General features: G+C 41.3%; 1 protein-coding gene across 1 annotated transcript in view; it reads left to right on the forward strand.

The window, feature by feature from the left end:
• LOC144824265 (contactin-associated protein-like 5) overlaps positions 1-14,887 on the forward strand; it is a 1,259,345-nt gene that overhangs the window by 957,788 nt on the left and 286,670 nt on the right. The window contains exon 14 of the mRNA XM_078683400.1: positions 10,620-10,776. Coding sequence (XP_078539526.1) covers positions 10,620-10,776 — 157 coding nt within the window. The remainder of the gene's footprint in view (positions 1-10,619; positions 10,777-14,887) is intronic.

The following is a 14,887-nucleotide window of genomic DNA, read 5'->3' on the forward strand; positions in this document are numbered from 1 at the left end:
GGAGTGCTGTCTGACACGGAGTAAAAGTCTTCCCCTCCTGCTTCGGGTGTCCAGGGCATCTGGGAACCGGGGGGCACCGTCAGATTTTGGATCACTTTATTAGTCCCTGCTTCACCAGGGTCAGGGTCAGGGATGAGCAGTGGAGCCTCCATACTATTCTCGCCAAGTATGTTATCTAGTGCCTGTGCCTATGTCTGTTGGATAGGCTGCACCCCTATAGGTTCTATTGATTCAGCTGTGTCATTGTCTGGTACAGTGGATGGGGCAGCACCATCCATTCCGCTCCCAGCGTGAAGTGCCCCTGCCTTTACGTTATCTGCTGGAAGGTGATTAATGCAAGAGGAGGGGGGGCTTCATATTGGGATTTAGCAAATTTTTTTTAATTCCCAAAAAGATTTTTGCAGGGGGAGGTTGAACAGTCTCAGTGTTTTTAGAATCTTTGGGCGCCCCCCCACCCCTGGTTTGCCCCACTGTTTTGCCAGCATCTTCTTATCCCCACTAACCTCGTTTTTAGGTTTAGGTGCTCCCTCAGTGGCAGAGGCGGCATCTTTAGCAGTTTTGATGTCCTTGGGGTCCGAGGCGGCAATCGGAGTCCTTTGCTTTGAGCCTCTTCGAGCCCCTCGAGCACTCATATTGGCCCTGCTGGATTCAAGCAGCTTCGCTCCACAGAGGTCTTTGAAAACAACAATCCAGAGGTCCAAAAGTTCGTTGACCTCATAAAAGACTACTCGGGAAGCGGAAAAAGCCGGGCAAAAGGTCGACTTTGTAGAGAAATGCAAAGTGTCCCGTGTTTTTATCACCAGCTTTTTGCGAGCGGGAAGGGTAAATAGATTAACCTTTGGCCGCCACGAGATCACCAGAGCAGAGCCCCTTTCAGAAAAAAGCAGCCTCAGTGTTTGCAGCGAGGAGCAGAACTGGCGTGCGTGATGATCTGGCATCTCTGAGGGCGGCGCAGGGCAGCAAGCCGAGCATTACGCGACCGGCGTGAGCAGCCGAGCAGCGTGAGCTCAGGCAGATTCCATCTTTGCTCGCCTAAAAACCGGACCATGTACTTATAAAGCATTTAGCGCAGCATGCTTGTAGGACTCTAGTTAAGATTGGGCCCCAAACCTCCAGATTAGACTTGTAAAGATCGATAGGTATCCCATAGGGACCAGCAGCCTTACCACTCTTACTTCCATTGACAGCGGTCTTAACGTCTTGGAGTGAAATGTGGAACTCGATGGGCGAAAAAGGCTGGTCTGCCCCATCAATGTCATAGGTCTGGGAAGTTTCTTCGTTTGTCCTCTGTGTTGAGTAAACATTAGTAAAAAAGTAAATCCAGACTCTTTCTTCAATGGCCACCTCAATTGATGATGCGTCTATTTTGCTATTGAGGAATGGGGCATTTACTGCCAGCCAAAAATTCCGGCTGTCTTTGCGCTCGGTTACTTCGGTAAGCTTCTTCCAAGCCTTATCTTTCAGCTCTTTCATCCTATTTTTTCTGGTGCTTTGTACGCCTTTCTGCAAGCCCTAATCTCATAATTGTCCCTTACCACTCTGTGTAGGGCTTTCTTTAAATTTGAGTCGCTTTTAGTACACTCTTTTTTTAACCAGCCCTTCTTAGAGTTACGCGAGCCTTTACATTCTGAAGTCAATATGTTTTTAACCACCTCGGTGATGCTACTAAAGGCGTTTAGCACTTCCTCGTGGGTAGGGCAGTCACTTAGACATATTAGGATTGGGTCTAATGCTTTATTGACATTTACTTTACTAAACTCCGTCGTATCCCGACTCGCCCAACGGATAGTATATCTGTTTTTCCTACCCAGATCTATGTTCTTAACCCGCGTAGTATTATCGTGTAATTTTCCAGGAGCTCAATTTGGGACAGCTATGCTCACACTTAATGCCAGGTGATCACTCATGACATTTTGATGGATGTCATAAGTTTTTACGAGGGTTGCATAGCAATTTGGGATGATAATAAAGTCAATAGTTGATCTGGCAACTCTTCCAATGAAGGTGGCTCCAAACTCCTCCACTTTCGGTGTGCATAAGATGTTAGTGAATCTCAAATCATGTTTGAACATAATCTCATTAAACAGTTCCCCTTTATCTGTATGTTGAAAGTGGATCGGCGGATCATCTTAAAGTAAGGCCACACTTCCCTATTTCAGCAAGCGGGCACAGCCTAATATTAAAGTCCCCACTCCAGATGGGAATTATCTCCAGTTTAGTATTCGAGTTTAGGCTAGCGATATCCCCACTGAGTTTCTCTAGGATACCTCCCAACTGGGCTTTTTCCACACTTTTGTAAAAGTTGATCACAGCCAGCGTACTGTTGACATCCAAATGTATCAAGACGATTTGATAATAAATTTCAGAGCTAACCATTTCAGTAGTGTATGCCCCCAGAAAATTTGAGATATAGACACATAGCCCCCATTTTGGCCTTCCACTAGGTGATTGAACTGCAGGGGTATGGTATGTTTTGAACCCATTGATGTGTACACAGTTAAAAATGCGATCATCAAATTAGGGTGTGGCTAAAGAAACTTCAAGTAGTTCCTCAGTTTAGACAGCATATTCACCCCTGTTGTTTACTGTTGCAGTGTGCTTTACATAGAGGTTGTTAGTGAATCAGCAATGATAGAACACAATCTGGAACTGCAGTAGTGACATAAACATTCTCAAGTTAAGAGGTTTTAATAGTGAACCGTTTTTAGTATGAAGGAATGAATGCGTGAAATATTTTTATATAGCGCACAATTAACCTAAGGTATCTTAGTGCTAAAGGGAGTGCAAACAAAACTAGTTGTGGTTTCAGAACGATACTAAACTCTAACAGCAGCTTATTCCAGAGCTGTGGTAAACAGCCAAATCTCAAAAACGGATGGCCGACATGGCTAGCAGGTGTACCGTGCGGCCAGCTGGGTCCCGCGTCTCTGCTCCTGCTCTCCTTGAGCACATCGAGGAACAGAAAGCAGACCCCACTACCCAATTACAATGCCGCAGTGTAGCGGTATGATTGGTGCGCACCCAGGCTCCCCTGACCAATCACAACACTGCAGCAGCATTGTGATTGGTTTTGAGAAACCTGGTTTGACGCTCAACCAGGGAATGGGGGTCTGGACTTGGACTGGTTTGGGTGGCCAGAGAGGGCCGACCAAACAGTCATTGAACACTTAAGTGGGCAAACCACTCTGCCCCACTCAAAGAGCAGAGCAGCCCCGCCCACTCACTCACCCCCAAAGCAGTAAGAAGCAGAATTAAAATGATAATAATGCAAGGGTATTATCAATTTTGGTTTCTGCTTCCTACTGCCTAAAAAAAAAGCAATGGGGCGACACTCCTCTGCATAGCGGAGAAGCCGCCCCTGGTCTCAACTGCTTCCTAAATTGCATCAAGAATGGTTGATGATACAGGATAGGATGCAAAGAGTTCCACCATTTTCCACCACAGATGGAAAAAGCTCTGGCTCCCCATCTAGCTTTGATTGATCTCGGAATATTTATTGTTTGTGAGAAGCTAGATCTGAGGTTCCTGCTTGGGCGACCACCAGGAGAACCGGTCCTGAAAATATTTTGGACCGGTCCGCTAAAGGTCCTTATGGACCAGATATATAGCCTTAAAGACAATCCTTTTTCTCACTGGCAGCCAGTGGAGACCCTGCAATGATTGGGATACAGATGTAAACTTGGGGATTTTCAACAGCAGTCTAGCCGCTGCATTTTGCAAAGACTGCAGTTTTTCAACCACATTTTTATGAGCGGCTAAATACAGGGCATTACCGTAGTCCAGCTTCGAGAAAATAAAAGCTGTTAACACTGTTTTTTGAAGGTCAAAGGGGATAAATGGAAAGATTTTCTTCAAAACCTTCAACACAAAGAAACCTGAAGACGAGACTGCATTTATTTGCTCAGAAAAGGATACATTTGTATAAAAAATGACTCCTAAATTTCTTGCTTTCTGGACCGGGACTGGTAAAGTGCCTAAGGTCGATGGCCACCACGACTCATTCCAGAATGTGGCCTCTTTACCAAAAAACACCAGCACCTTGTTTTTTTCAGAATTACATTTCTGACAATCATTATGCATCCAAATTTCAACTTGAGACATACAGTTGCAAGAATTTGTTGCCTCCTTATTTACATCAGATTAAATAGACACCACGATCTGAATCCAATTGGCGTTAGAGAATACTGCTAAACCAAAGCTGTGAATGAGGTTAATAAAGGGCTAACATAGATATTAAACAGCACGGGGCTGAGGGAAAACCCCTTTGGGAACACCACAGGGAAGGGAGAAAGATGTCGAACTCGTGTCCCCCATCTTTATCTGCTGTTGCTCTAGAATGAGCTCAACAAGGTTAGTGCCGTGTTTCTAAAGCCTAACAGCTGTAGGCGCTTAATCAGTAAAGTGAATGGTGAACCGTATCAAAAGCAGCAGATAGATCCAATAAAATCAATGCAGTTTTGCCACCCTTGTTCATTACCATTCTTAGTTCCTCTGAGGCTGCTAAAAAGGACAATTATGTGCAATGGTTAGCTCTAAAACCATACTGCTATGAATCAAGCAACAAGTTAGCATCCAGAAAAGCTCAAATTTCCTCGTTCATTGCGTTCTCTAATATTTTAGCAGAGAGAGGTAGGCAGGATATGGGTCTATAGCTTTCCACCTTCATTGGATCCATTGAAGGTTTTTTCATCAATGGAAGAATGGACACCTCTTTCCATATATTTGGAAATCGCCCTGAGGTCAATATAGCATTCAATAAATCTCTGAGTAGGCCGGCAACTGCATATGCTACTTGATTAAGAACCTGAGGTGGGCAAGGATCCGATGGAGCCCTAGCTTTAATGAGATTGATAAAACAAATACTTTTTTTTTAGTGAAAGGAGAAAAACGTCCAAATTGTGGCTTAGCTGGGGGACTAGAAGTTTGCTGTAGCTCCAACTTCTTAGCATAGATTGAAGCATCGCCTGTACTTAACATATTTTGAGAAGGTGAAACAGTTTGAAAAATGAAGTTGACTTTGGACTGAAAGAAGTCTAAGGGCCCGATGTAGGTAATCTCGATTTACCTACTCTTAAATACCCAATCATACCGATTTGGTATTTAAGAGTAGGTAAATGGGATGTAGGTAATTTCACTTTTGAAATTACCGAATCGGAATGATTCGGTAATTACCGAATCGGTATTTACCGATTCGGTAATTGCCTTTGATTCCTATGGGCCTTGAGGCCCATAGGAATCAATGCTAATTACCGAATCGGTAAATACCGATTCGGTAAAATTACTGAATTTGCAAGGGGGACAGGGTGTCACTTTGACACCCTGTTGCAACCCCCAATTGTGCATGGGTGCACATGTTGCTGACATACATGCCCTTAGGGCATGTATGTCTGCAACATGGCAAATTTTTTAAAGCAAAAAAAATGCTTTTTGAAGGGTTTTCATTATTTACCACCAACTTCTAGTTGGTGGTAAATAACGAATTCTTAAACCCTTGTAGCACTGATTACAGTGCTACCTACATGTTAAATTACAGAATCGGTAATTTTACAGATTCAGTATTTTACCGAATCGGAAAAATTACAGATTCGGTAAAATTACCGATTCTGTAATTTAACATGCCCCTACATCTCAATATCCAAATACCGGTCGGAAACGGCAGAAAATCGGTATTTTCGGCCGTTTCCGACCGGTATTTGCCTACCTACATCTGGCCCTAAGTCTGCTAGCTTATTACAAAAAGATTCCACTAGCCTAAAAGCACTATGGTTATTCCATTTTGGCAATGATCTAACTATTTTAAAAAGTTCCATATTTATGTTTTTTGCTGAGCTAATGTTTTCGGATACATTTTTTGTATTAGCTGATATGATTAGGTCTGTATACTGCGCAAGTAATTCTTTGTATTTGGCCTGTTCATTTGGACAGTATTCCTTCCTCCACAAATGTTCTTGATGCTTGCATTTAACTTGAAGAGCCTTTAATTCTAGTAAAAACCATGGAGCTGATGGATTTTTCCTTCAGTTATTAAGTATTTTATTCAGGCACCAGCCTCAGTGTTGCTGAGCTTAACCAGTCAGTGTAATTAATTGCAGCGTTATTCACTTTGTTATCTAGAGCTGGATATGTGTTGGAAAGAATGTCCCTCAGTTCTTCAACATTATGAGGGCCCGATGTAGGTAGGCATTTACCGGTCGGCCGTTACCGACCGGTAAATTCCTTTTCCAATGTAGGGGTCATGTATTTACAGATTCGGTATTTTTACCGAATCTGTATTTACCGAATCGGTAAAATTACCAAATTGGTAAATACAGACTCGGTAAAAAAAACGAATTTGTAAATGCAGATGTAGGTGGCGCTTTAAACAGTGCCACAGGCCCCTCAGAATTCCTTATTTACCATGTAATACTATTGCATGGTAAATAACGAATTCAGGTGTACATGCACATATGTGCATGTACACCTATGCTATGTGACACACAGACATGCCCTTAGGGCATGTATGTGTGCCACATGGCACACAAGCCTGACATTGGGGTGCTACAGGGTGTCAAAGTGACACCTCGTTCCCCCTGGCAGGATTCGGTATTTACCGATTCGATAATTACCGATTCGGTATTTGCCATTAATACCTATGGACTTCAAGGCCCATAGGAATCAATGGCAAATACTGATTCGGTATTTACCGAATCGGTAAATACCGAATCATACAGATTCAGTAATTTAAAAAGAAAATTTACCTACATCTGCCTACTTCATATTTACCTACTCTTAAATACCGAATCGGTATGATTCGGTATTTAAGAGTAGGTAAATCGAAATTACCTACATCGGGCCCTAAGATTTTTCCAGGGCCGGTATTTAAATATTTTAGGTTTATTATTATCCATCTGATTATTTAAGGGAAATGTGACTGTAAAAGAGATGCCCTTATGCTCAGACCATACTACTGACAATACCTTCTCTACTTTTTTCTCTTGGTTATTAGTAAATAATCCATCCAGAGTACGGTTAGCAAGATGGGTCGGTTCTCCTATTAACTGATGTAGGTTGAAACTCCTAAGAGTATCAACCAGGTGGTTCGTATCTGAGTTATTTAAAAGCTCCAGGTAGAAGTTAAAATCGCCTACTAACGTAAATTTAGAGTAATTTATGCATGATTCCATAAAGTCTTGAATTTTATTAATTAAATATGCCTTCGGGCCTGGTGGATGATAAATTAAAAGTCCCTGAAAAATGAAAATGATTCAGTTTCAGGCTAAAAACCAGTGCTTCACAGTCCAGATGGAATATGGGCTGAAATGTAGCTTTAATTGGGCTGCAAAATACAATCGCGACTCCCCCCCTTCCTTTCTTATCTATTCTGTCCAGTCTTTCAATGTTATATTTGGTTGGAATAGCAATATTAATGTCCTGGTCCGAAAAACTATCTGCCCATTTCTCAGTAAGAAAGGCAATATCTGGATTGTGTTTAATCATAAAGTCTGCAAATTCATATTTATTTTTAATAAGGGACCTTACATTGAGAGGTATACATGATAACTTCCTCCCTAAGGCTTGCCTCTCTGCTGTCCCAGTGAGGGCTTCTAGGAACCTAATGAGGCCCTGCTGATCTGTATACATGTCCTTTAAATCATAGTTGCAGGCTCGACAATTGTACCACTCTAAATTGGGGGATAGGTTATGGGGTTGACAAAGGATCAAATTAGCAGCTTTCTGTATTACCTACAATTCTTCTCTTGTATATTTGATCAGTTGGGTAGGGGTCGTGTTGTCATCCAGCCAAGAACGGGCGCAGACGGACTTGCCTTTGGTATGCCCGCTGTGCGGGTCCGCTGCGCCCCCTGATGTCTATTGCAATATATCCCTAATCAACCAGAGGCTCAGAAAAGCTGAACGGCAAACTCCTAAAAATGGTGTCCAGCTAAGGGAACAGAGATGAAATGAAATACCACTATAGAACTCTCTCCTCTCATACTGGATGAACACTCGCGGTGGACCACTAGTAGGTAAGATTCTCAACCGTAAAAGAGAAGTGAAAAAGCCTTTATTTAAAAGAACAAAGTACAGAATAAAATCAGTCAAAAAGACCAACAATCTCACCCTTAAGCCTGCTGACCCAATAGCCAGTTTGAACATATAATATCTAAAATGGAGAAAAATATAGCAGCGCCTGTCTGACACATATGAATAAACGGGAATCAAAAAAAGACAGCTACTGGAACATACCTGTCTTATTGAAAGTATGGGTTTGTTTTAAAACGCTTGTTCTTTGACGGTTTACAATTTAGTGCTTTGGAAATTAACCTCCTCTCTAAATTGAGCAGAAACATTCGCTAATTTCTCTTCGGTATGATTATATTAGTAACTACTAGCATTTTCAAGTACCACTTATATTGTATGGGAAAATGAGCACTTTCTGATAGCCTTCTTAAGTGCACTGAAGAGGTGCAGTACTTCAAAGTTTGTGATTTATGAAGTGCTCCTTCAAAATAATAATAACCAAGTGCTCCTTCACAGATTTTCTTCAGATTCTACTTTTAGTGGCAGATTGTGCTTATTTAAAAAGAAATGCTTGCATGTATGTGTTCGCAAAGCATTTTTACTCCCATATTATTTTGTCTCTGTGGGATTCATGTTTACGGAGCACTGTTCTGCAGAGCTATCACATTACAACACAAGCATTGGTTAACAAGCTGTGCTCTATTTTTTGTTGTGCTCTGCTTTCAATTGTTTACTTAACAGAAACATGTGTAAAGCCAAACTTGTGGCAGCAAGCGCCAGATCTATTACCTTTGTCAATTATTGTTTTGGTTTGGTACCGGAATATCGTTGTCAGAGTATAGACAGATATAGATATCATGTTCAACATATTGCTAACAAAAATATTGACCATTGGTGTTACTAGAGAATCTACACACAATGGGATGATGTATTTGTTAATGATATTCAGGAAACACTATGGGTCATATTTTCAACAAACTAATGCAACGCGGCACCGCGCTACGCCATAAGGAAAGGGCAGGGGTGCGTCAGATATATAAAAGAATATGGCGCTTCCCTACCATTTCCTTTGTGCTGGCACACAATTGACTGCCTAGTACCAATGCAGGCACCCTTACACAATGGTGATTGCATTGTAGGAATGAGTGTTTTGTGCAGGAATGGACACCTTCCTGCACAAAAACAATAAATGGAGGCATTTTTCCCCTATGTGTGCTGCAGAACGCAGGAAACATGGAAAGCTGAGAAAACTAGGAGAAATACATATATTTCTCCTCATTACATCTCCCCTGGGGAGACATAGGATTTTGATGCATTCCCAGGTTTACAAGTCCTTGTAAATCTAGGAATGTGTTAAAATCAATGGGGGATGCGTGGTAACACCCACCGCAATGCCCATGGAATGCCTCTTTGATGCAGATAAGGCAATGCAGTGACTTGGACTGCTTTGCCTACTCCATATCTACGAGGCCATGAAAGCCATGTAAAGTGGCTTTGTGTGGCCTCGTAAATATGGCTCTGCACTGACGCAGTGGCTATGCAGTCTCCTTGTAAATATGCCCATATGTATATCTACAAATTCTGACATACATTCAGTGTTATCATCTTGACTTCTTCCTAAAGCATGAATGTACCTCAAAAGTTTAGACTGTGCCAGCTTTAGGTCATACCTAAGTCTAACCAATTAGTTTCAACCACAGAGTTGCTAGGCAGATGAATTTGCGTAAAGATTTACTTTCTAACATATCAAAGCCCATACTCCCATTTAGAAACAATATTTCGCAAGCATATGAGTGGAGTTACTTTCCCACCACATATTGAGTCAATCTATGAGATAATCCCCAAAACATGACAGTTCTGGGGAAATCTCTATACATTTGCATGACTGCACAACTTCCTTCCTGAAAGCAACTGAAAAAGCTACCATTTTTCCCCAAGGACCATTTCTCCTATTTTGTTAGTATTAATGGCAATTTATTAGTGTCACAAGAGGTCTGTAGGGAAACTATCATTTGATTAAGGCCTATTATGGTGTAATCCATCAAGAACATACCATCTTCATTTACCCTCATTACAAGTTCAGGACAAAATTCAGATCCCCATGCAAACACTTGTTTGCACAGGGATTATAATTATAATGTGTGTGGTAATTTTTCACACCCTTGTTATTTTTCCTTGATAGAGGAGGTCAAACCTAGTATGGGATGAAAAGGCTTGTAAAAAAGGCTAAACGTGCAAAATGATGTCTACTACGTACCGATTCTGCATGTTAATCCTCATTTGCAAGTTGAAAACTCATAACAGGGGGTATTTTCCAGAAAAGGTAGATACCTCACTCCAAGTTAATGGTATTTACCTTGAAAGGTGAATACCGCACCCTATTTTGCCATAGAGTAAACTCCCAATATCTACACTTCCAATCTCAAGACTGTGACCATAAATGAATTATCAGTGAAGTATAAGCTGAAAACGTCAAAAGTAGTACACAAATGTATGTCTAGTATTTTGAAAATTAAATCACTAATTGACTCACGTCTCCAAATACCTCAAATTTCCCTTTTACTATCTTCCTAGGTGCATAAGTATTCAATGTTATCATATGTTTTGTTCCCCTGCAGGTGGGACTCCGTTTACCTGGTGGGTTAGCCAGTCTGGAGAAAAACAAACTTACTGGGGTGGATCACTTCCTGGAATCAAACAATGCTCTTGTGGACTGGAGGAAAGTTGTTTGGACCTGAGACACTTTTGCAACTGTGATTCAGACAAAAATGAATGGTAATGAAAAGCTATACATTTAAGAAACAACATTTGTGTAATTGCTTACTCTTTTAATGTGGGTATATGAATTCAAGTGCTGCTGGAAATATATCAGTTGCTAAAAAAAGAAGAAACAAATTCCCAGTGATGAGAGAATACATTCATGATTTATCATCGCCCTAATTTTCGACTAGCTTTTTAAAAACATTGCTTGGAAATTGAAATGCAACTAAAACTACATTATGCATGTTACCATTTGGGGCCCGAGTTGGACAGGATAAAAACAAGGAAAATGAAAATACAGAAAAAAGACAGAGAAAGGAAAGGGGTAATCTAGGAGAAAAATAAATTGTAGTCAAAAAAGCAGTTGCAGTTCCTGTGCTGCGGCGGAGGAGCATTGTCCCCTCTACCAGCCTCAACAATTTAAAAATTAAAACGAGAATGAAAGTGTTTAATATCGTTAGATTTTTCTTTCAATAGCCAAGTCTTGGGGGCAGGGCCTAATTGAGGGCCATCATGTAGGGGGAGGGGTGAGCATGGCACTGTTGTCAGTGCGCATGTGGGTTTGGCAGGACGTCTCAGAATGGCCAAACTGACTTGCACACTGAAGCTATCTCCAACCCGAGCTGCATTGCTGTGTTGGAGACAGCAAGCACAAGCTCCCAGTCTTACTGGGAGTGCACATCATTGATGCTCTGGCCAATCCTGATGCTGCTTTGAAGCTGCCACCAGCATGCCAGTAGCATGAAAGCATCGTCAGGATTGGCTGCAGGGCATTCTGGGGGCCTCTGCAGGTGAGGACGGAGCAGAAGATCAGAGTTGCAGTGATGCAGCAGATATATTTTATCCTTTTTTGTTTGTCATCCATCGCCCCCCTGCCCTTTCCTACCCCGCCGCTCTGGCGGAACACAAGCTGCAATTGCAAACCAGGTACAGAGGTCAGGTTTTAAGGAACTAAGGCCCAGATGTAGGTAAAACTTATTTACCGATTCTTATTTACCGAATTTTACCGATTCGGTAAATAAGAAGGGGGGGTATGTAGGAACATCCAGATGTTCCAATTTACCGATCGGTAAATATCTGTATTTACCGAATCGGTAAATACCGACCGGTAATGCTCCATTCATTCCTATGGGCCTTGAAGCCCATAGAAATGAATGGGGCATTACCGGTCGGTATTTACCGATCGGTAAATACCGATTTTGACAAGGGTGCAGGGGGTGTCACTTTGACACCCTCTGGCACCCCCAAAAAAGGTTCGGGGGCCATATGGCAGGCAGACCTGCCCTAAGGGCAGGTCTGCCTGTCATATGGCACAGGTGTGCATGCACACATGTGCATGCACACCTGAATCGGTATTTTAACATCAAATACAATTTGATGGTAAAATACCGATTTTGTAGGCCTTGTGGGACTCAGAAGAGTCCCACCTACATATCAATTTTACCGGTCGGTAAATATACCGGTCGGTAATTTTACCGGTCGGTAAATATACCGGTCGGTAAATTTACCGACCGGTATATTTACCGACCGGTAAAATTACCGATTTGCAGCGTTACAGTCCCCCTACATCTCGGTAGCCAAATACCGGTCGGTAACGGCCGAATTCGGCCGTTTCCGACCGGTATTTGGCTACCTACATCTGGCCCTAAGTTATGTCAGCAGTAGAGTCAAAATTTTCCCAGGTATGATGATGTCGAAAGACTTCTGATTCTCGAAGTCATACTGTGTTTGAGGGCATTACATTTTAAAAATATGCTTCCACCATTTCTGGAAAGACAGGAGACCTCCACGCTGATATTGCTTGTGCATTCATAAGTCTAGTAATACTAAATGCAAGAAATATCAGCTCCACAGAGCATGAGGGAGAGGTGCCAAGGTTTAGGTTTTGAAGCACAGGAGTAACAACATTTTACCAAGAGTCCTCAACCATATGGGCATCACAAACATGTACAAATTATTGGCTTCCTGCAGGGCACATCTTCGACAACCTGAAGTCCCATGTAACAATTGTATCCTGGCTGTAATAAAAGCTGAAGATTGATTTATATGGCTGAATCACATGCTTTTAAGCTGAGGCGAGGGAATGAATGTCTGCAATGAACAGACTATCCATGAAAGAAACCACCATAACAACTTACTTGTCCATTCTTGTATGTTTTCAACAACCTGCCCAAAAATAGGTATTAGCAAAACTGGAAGGTCTGGCTTTAAAGTGCTAATGCATGCAAACATGGTCATGCACAAATGTGCATTGACTGTGTGTCATACCTCTGTGCAACATGCAGACCTGTGGCTTTGCCAATGTTTGTTGTCTTTGTGCTTGCAGTATCTTGATTGCTAATGATAAATTATAAAGATAACAGTTGTTTGTATGTTTTGAAAATAGAGTCATGTATCACTTTCCACTGCAGAAATGTCTGTTAATTTCAGGAAAGTATGACTAAAGCCAAAACCATTATCAAACACATTTGTGGCATAATAGGCACCTTATGGTCTTACTAGTGAACATTAGATGCAATATTTCTTACATATATAGCTGAAACCCAAGTATTTCCTGTACTTTAAAACTTTCACTAAAAGCGACAGCTGAGATAGGCTTTCGTTTCTTTTCTGATAATTATTTATAGACGTCTGTCCATGTACAAGCATTTGTCTTTCGCAATGGTGTTCAGACAAGGCCGCATGACATTTGGGCGATATCACTCTGGGTCACTTGTCATGAAGTTCTAAGTTGTTTGTATATTTTCGTTTTCCAAATTGCTAATTTTTTTTACTGATTATGGCGTGATATACTTTTTTATTTATTATCTCTTTATCTATTTTTAAAAACACTTTGATTAGGGCATTTTCTAGTCAGGCTATGCTATTTATCCCATATAGATACAGGTGCCATATGTTTAGGCCAGAAGGGTGTTGAGTATACATATTGAATAAGTGTAGATAATAAAAGCATGCTTCTCTCATATCTGAGAACTGATAATTGTATATCTCCATTCTACTTGAGACTAAGGGGCCGATCACGATGTCGGTCAGAAAGACTCCGTGACTTACATTAAACTGATTTTATATGTTTTTGTAACAAAGTGTTGTAGAAAATTCACATTTTTGCATGGTCAACACAGATTTTTTAAAACCTCTTCTAGACCCTTTCTTGCTGGGTTTCGGACTCTATTACTATACTGCTGCTAAACAGTAATAATTGAGACTCCCTGTTTGATCTATTAAACTTCCAATCCGTCCAATTTAAATCGTGCTTAAAGTGCACCTCTGGCACGTAAAGTTAAATGCCTTATGTGTGCTGCAGTGTATTTTTACACCAGACACATATATGACAAAAAAATATGTCTGCTAAGAGCAGCTCTGTGCTCTGGATGAGCTGCAGTTTAAACAGACTACAGTGACACATGAAATTTAAAATTCCTTTGCATGTGGGAAAGGTATTTTTATGTAGACGTCTCCCCTAAAGGGGTACACTATATATTGGAATCATTGTGCTCCCACATTGAAAGTAAAGCCAAAGGGTATTTCACTTTGTAGGTCTTGCAGACTTTTCTATACATTCGGAATTTTCAAAATCTGATTTAATGGTGAACTCAGATTTCAGGCAATTTAAGTAGAAAAGTAACTTTAGGCTGCATGAGCAATAACTTATTTAAAGCGATTTCTGCTGCTCATCGCATCTTCAGAATTGCACATCCAATGCTGGGAGAGTTAATGGCCATGCATCAGAGGACAATCATATGCAGCTGAGCCCAGGAAGGGTCAATGGGCGCTTTTAACAGGGATTAGCTGTCCAGTTGATAGAACAAAGGGAACCATTATCTCTAACTCTTTTGACTTGCAGAAGCAATAGAAATCTACTCCTATTCATTGGTAGGATTCTCTCATGCAGCCAGGCTCCAGCTACAGTAGGAGGGAAAAACAGTTTTACCCCATCAGATGAGAAGAGTTCTCATCTAATTAGTGGAGTAGCTTAAGAGCTGAAGACAGGACTGTCTGATTGAAGCTTAGTTTCATTATCTTGAAACAGGGCCCCAGAGTAATTTTTTAGCAAGGCAAAGAGGAAGTGTTGCAAAAGGAAGAGAAGGCTGCAAGAACACAGTATTTAGCGGTAGGATTTGTTCAG

The sequence above is a fragment of the Lissotriton helveticus genome, chromosome 3_1, assembly GCF_964261635.1.
Source record: "Lissotriton helveticus chromosome 3_1, aLisHel1.1, whole genome shotgun sequence".
Lineage (NCBI taxonomy): Eukaryota > Metazoa > Chordata > Amphibia > Caudata > Salamandridae > Lissotriton > Lissotriton helveticus.